At 41.6% G+C, this 6,000-nt stretch overlaps 1 protein-coding gene across 3 annotated transcripts in view; it reads left to right on the top strand.

Annotated features, from left to right (window-relative positions):
• Positions 1-6,000, top strand: part of tead4 (TEA domain transcription factor 4) — a 37,358-nt gene that overhangs the window by 29,413 nt on the left and 1,945 nt on the right. For all 3 annotated transcript variants that reach the window (XM_088416848.1, XM_088416847.1, XM_088416849.1), the window contains 2 exons: positions 2,367-2,507; positions 4,222-4,374. In XM_088416848.1, the coding sequence (XP_088272974.1) occupies positions 2,367-2,507; positions 4,222-4,374 (294 nt within the window). The remainder of the gene's footprint in view (positions 1-2,366; positions 2,508-4,221; positions 4,375-6,000) is intronic.

Raw genomic sequence — 6,000 nt, 5'->3', positions numbered from 1 at the left:
AGGCAGATGGTCCGGCACCAAAACTATGGCGTTCCAAATCGAATTTCCAGCAAACGCTCCTGTCATCACCTCCGCCCTCCCCTCTCCTCAGCGCCCGTAGCCCTGTCCTAACAGATTGTCGCACGCTTTTGAAGTGCCCGCCGAATCCGATTTGAGCCGCCTTTGCTAAATTGTTGCACAGACGGCCGGCCCGGCGTGATCTAATCAGCCAATTGTACGCCGCTGATTGTAATTGGATGAATTCCCTCGCAGGCCGGAAGGCGGGCCTCCGCGCTTGGCCCGGGCTGGCCGAGCCTCGGGGATGAAGACAAATAGAGGAATTACGCAAGGTCCAGATGAAGACGAACGGGGCGGTGACAAGATGGGGAGGCTGAGCGCTGTCTCAATGGCCCATTAGGAGGCAAAGTGGGGCGGGGGCAAATTCACAGTCAGACCCGCTCTGTCTCATTTATTGTTTGCAAATTTGCCACTCGGGTTCAGCTGCTTTTCTTCCTATTCCTTCTTAATATCTTAAGCATCAATATGAGATCTGAAATGGAATCCGATTGGCTCAAGTGCTCGATGGTTGTCTTGGCGTCCCCGCAAGTCACCGTTCACGATTTGTGGCTTTTGTTTTTTGCGGCACACGTAATTTATGACGTCGTAATTGGACAATTTTCAAATCAGAAGTGGTTTGAAGTTTCCTCGAAATTAAAACAGGACGTTTTCTTAGGCTGACATTGCAGAAAGTTAAAGTATCTTCATTATGTTAGACAACGTCAGAAAATATGCTAATGTATTGATAATCGTTTCCCAAACTGAAAGCAGATGTTTGTAAATATTGAGGAAGTTTGGTCCCACTTTTTCTCAAACCGCTACCAGTGACTACTTTACCCCTAAGTAGTAATTGATACCAGTACCACGAGTACTGTTAATACTGTATACATTTTATATGAAATTTAATCAAAAAGCAATACAAAAAAAACTAAGAAATATCTATATATCCCTGTACAGATTATTCTTTTACAAGACAAAAATAGACAGTTTATTCTAATTTCAAGCTCTTCATTTTTAGCAAGGGTGACACTGGTATGCTAGCATAGCAGCCTTGAAAACGTATATCAAAACTAAATTACAGTACTTGCATTCCAGGAAAAATGTGACGTGAAAAAGCTCTCAAATTGTATTTGAAAACTCTTTAAACGTCTTAAATTTGGACACGATCTATTCTCGCTTATTTGTGCTTTTCCTGCAACATCCAAAGATGCCACGAGATGGTGCTAGAACCCATGATATTCGGAAAGTAGTTATTGATATCAAGGAAGTGTTGTTGAGGTTCTAGTGCAGGTCTCAACTGCTAACTCAGTTTGAAATCGTGATGAACGAATGAATGAAGTAGTGAACTCCAAAATATGAAGAATCGTCCTTTGATCTAGAAACACTTTTGCATTTATGGTCAAAATGGCATTAGCGACAGCTCCAAAGTGTCGTTACGAGTAAATCTAACATAGGAAGGAGTGGAAGCGAGAAGGAGACATGCGGCAACTTTGGAATCTTGAGGCTACTTTGGCAGCCTTATCCAAGGTCAACTGGGATCGGCACTTTGGATGCCTCCAGGCTTTGCGGAGAATTACGCTCAAGCTTGACTGAGCCGGAAGATTCTCCGTCAAACTGACTTGCGCCACTTGGTGGAAGTCAGCAGAAACTGCTGTGCTACGATGACTTTCTATAAGAAGTTGGAGTCTTTTTTTTCTTTTAAATACAGAAACGAGTGAGTCTACTAGTGGATAATCAGGAGTTTATTCTAGCAACAATTTCAGTTGAAAACGGTGCAGATTGGATGAAATGTCTTTCTTGTGGTGTTTTCATAGTCCTCGCAAGATAGAAATGGGTGTTTGCACCGTTGTGGGGGTGAACACTGCTGACTTCATTCTCAGCCAATCGAAACAGCTCCAACGAAACAACAGTTTTACACCCGGCGCCCCTGTTGATTGAAATCCAAGGTGTTTAATACTCTCATGTCAGATTTTTCCTCCGGGTACCCGTTTGTTTGTTCTACCAGGGGTGTATGAAAAGTTTTAAGTGAGAAAAACTTTAATATCCGTTTATAGAACTCTTTAGACATTTTGAAGTAGATCCTGACAGAGTCTCACGATATAATTGCTGACTTTACTCATCTTTGACATCAACAACACACGTAGTCTTGAAGTCAGCGTTAGTAGCTGGTGTTGCTAGAAGCTAGCAGCGTTAGCGGCTAATAGCACCCAAGTGCCCCATATAGGCTGGTGAGAGCTTTTCAAAAACAGTTTAATCGATATAAATGACTAAACTGTAGTGATGGTAAAATGAAGCCTCATGAATCTCCATTTTTTTTTCCTCCCATGCAGGCAGACCTGAGCGTGAACCTGCAAGACGACAGCACCTTCTTCTACGGCGTTTCCAGCCAGTACGAGAGCTCCGAGAACATGATCATCACCTCGTCCACCAAAGTTTGCTCCTTCGGCAAGCAGGTGGTGGAGAAAGTGGAGGTAAGAAATCCAAAGAGCAGGAAATGCATGAATTTCTTTAGGGTTATGTTCCATATCACGTTTTCTAGAACGATACAAGTATGAGTACGCAACTCTTGAATAGTCGCAGATACCGATACCAAATAACGATACCACTAGTACTTTTTAATACTCAAAATGTATCCTGTATAGGCGAGTAGCTTGATGCTAGTATCAACTCCATGGTGAGTACTGATACTGTGACGTAAGTTCTGAAAGTTGAAAAAAGGCTGGTACTTAATGAACTAAGTTATTGATTACTTAGGTAATTCAGTACTCAAGTAGTCAATTACTTGACATAATAAAATACTAAAAAAAAAATTGCTTTGATAATCAATGACTTTATTACCTTACGACTAAAGTACTAAAGGTTTCGATTACTTTTGGCACTAAATTACCAAAGTAACCTAGGTATTAAAGTAAATAATGACTTTTGGGTACCTTAAGTACTTAAGTACTTAAGTACTTTTATACTCAATTCATTTAGTACCAGCTATTTTTAGTCCGTCTAGCCAAAAACACTGTAATTTTTTTTTTTTTAAGTACCTGGGATTGAATGTTTAAACCAGGGTTGTCCAAACTATGGCCCGGGGGCCCAGTTGTGGCCCGCCATCCACATTTTGGTGGTCCGTGAATGGTAGACCGGATTCTAAGTATAGAAAAAAAAATATTTTGCCTCTAATTTAAAGTTAAAATTAAGTAAAGTGGCCCTCATGTCTTTTTTCCCTGTATGCAGTCCCCAGAGAAAAAAGTTTGGACTCCGCTGGGCTAGACTCTTAGAAAAACATAAAAATGCGTCTTTGGGATTGAATGAGTTTAACGGCAGCGAGATCAACCGATGATTTCGAACCAGTCGGTCTGAAATCGATTCGCGGTACGGAACCATCTCTAGAAAATAGATTTGAAATCTGAACACAAGAAGGACAAACAGTCTCGCGGGGTGCTTTGTGTTTAGCTTGGAGGGTCCAGTGTAATTCCAGAACTGAGCTTCTTATATCCCGAAGTGAGAGCCAACAAATGCTGCATGAGCAAGCGTTAAATCAATCCTCTTGTTTGCAGCCAAAGTGCACCGGCTTGTGTAATGTGCTTAAAGGGTTTTTCTTTCCACCGGAGACAATAGGCGCTTGTCCCGGCGTATTCCACTTTCATTTTCGGCGGTGGATACGAGACGCGCCGCGTCAAAACCCGGCGGCGACTTTCTCCTATTCGGAGAAACTTTGAATCATTCCAAGAGAGTGAGCGGCACGTGATGTAAGAATTTCTGGCGGATTCCAGTCAACGAGCGCTGATCAGGAAGTTGACGTGAGGAAAGAAAAAAAAAAAAAAATCCCCTCGATGACTCGCGCCGGAGCTTCCCGTTAAACGGACACAATGGCGGCCCCGCCCCCTCAGTTGCTCCTGACGGATTATACCATGTGAAATATAAACAAGCAAACGGCCTCGCGATGACACGTAACGGCATCGTCATTTGATTAGTCTCGTCGCAAGAAATATGTTTCGTGTCACATCCTGCATTACGTACAAAAAAAATTGCATTATACTTATTACGCTTCATCATATAGACGCTCGCATATATCCGTACGCTACGTGTTTTTCTTTTACTGTGAAGCGTAATGTATATCCCGTCTCTGTTTATCTTTTAAAATTGAATATATTCTCACAGGTGATTGACGGGATGTTTGTTTGTGTCGCTCAGACGGAGTACGCCCGCTTCGAGAACGGCCGCTACATGTTCCGCATCCACCGCTCGCCTCTGTGCGAATACATGATCAACTTCATCCACAAGCTCAAACACCTGCCCGAGAAGTACATGATGAACAGTGTTTTGGAGAACTTTACTATCCTGCAGGTAAGCCCACCCTCGATTTTATTTTTTCATTTATTATGATTATTTGAGTATTAGTAGTATTGTATATAGTTTGAATTACACACAACACACATGGGAACGGGGCCTTGATGACTGTAATGGCTAAAAGCGGCCTCTAGATGGCAGTGTTTCATTGGTTAAGAATTGACAGCACAGATTTTAAGGTGAAGATTGAGATATGGGGTAAATCTTAGCGAGAACGAGACTTTAAAACAGTATGATAGCACATCGGTCTACATCCATTATAGTCGATGTTATGCACTATCCGATAAATGGGTCTTTTTTTTTTTTTCATAACTTCATACTCATAATCACTGCCCAGTAAATGCTAGTGGAATTTCAAATTGTACGATTAAGTTAAACTCCTATTATTTACAGACTGGAGTCTACTGGATTTTTTTTTTTTTTTTTTTTAGAATAAAGCCACTTAAGTCAATCCATGGCTACTCTTAGCGGCCTTTATTAGCTCTTTTCGCTCAGCTTATGTTGGCTCCACAAATCGGGATACCGGACTTAATCTTCTACGCAGCAATTATGCGCGCTGCAGTTTGATTTTTGTAGATAGGGTTCTTGCAAACGAGTGGGATACTCGGTGCGCCATTATCAGCTGGGGGGGGGGGGGCTTATTTGCCATGAAAATTCTTCAATTTTTATCTCTTCATTTCAGTTATGAATGTAATTTTACAACTAAAAGATTTATAACAAAGTTTAAAGCCATTTATATGGGGACAAGGTGCAAAAAAGTTTTTGTAATTTCTATTTTTCAATCAACGAAACCATATATTTTAAGCTTTTCGGTTGCAATTTTGTATTTGATTCTTTTAAACCTTCGATTCATCTTGGCGTTGATCTAAATAGTTTTTGGATGTAATCAAGAGGTCTTATTTTCTTCCTCAAACAGTATCTTCTTTATTCTTAATTTCTGATTGTCTTTTAAATTTGACGGACTTATCTGATCGTTTTATTGACGTTCCTTTTAGTGCGCAACCCCAGCCACTATTGTAGCTTCTATTCTATGCGCCTTATAATGCGGTGCGGCCAATATATTTGTTGAGCGGCAACAAAAAAAAACAGGTGGATTGTCTTTTAAATTTGACAGACTTATCTGATCGTTTTATTGACGTTCCTTTTAGTGCACAACCCCAGCCACTATTGTAGCTTCTATTCTATGCGCCTTATAATGCGGTGCGGCCAATATATTTGTTGAGCGGCAACAAAAAAAAACAGGTGGATGGAATTTTTTTACACGTGGAGCAGGGAATTTACGGGTTTAAATCGCCCTGGTTACGTGTAGACAAAGCGTTAAAGATACAAAGTATTCCATCGCTTAGTACGTAACAGACTCCGATTACACCTGAGCTAAGATCTTGAAGGTCTAGCCGGGACTCAAGATGGCGGACGGCGGCGGCCGCGTTCCTCCCGGCAGAGGGACAAAAGCCACATTGAGCCCACGCGGCCGACGACATGACAGCATGTCATCGGGCCTCTCAATGGACTGATTTATTTCCTATTGAGTGTGAAACAGACACACAAAAGCTGCGCATTCAGCTTCACACAATTGAGCACAGTGGACGCACAAAGCATCTGTTTGTTTTCGTGCCGAAACTG

The sequence above is a fragment of the Hippichthys cyanospilos genome, chromosome 6 (assembly GCF_059441005.1).
Source record: "Hippichthys cyanospilos isolate Australia breed blue-spotted pipefish chromosome 6, RoL_Hcya_1.0, whole genome shotgun sequence".
NCBI classification, from domain to species: Eukaryota; Metazoa; Chordata; class Actinopteri; order Syngnathiformes; family Syngnathidae; genus Hippichthys; species Hippichthys cyanospilos.
The sequence above is the reverse complement of the archived record's forward strand: the minus strand, read 5'-3'. Positions and strand labels throughout refer to the sequence as shown.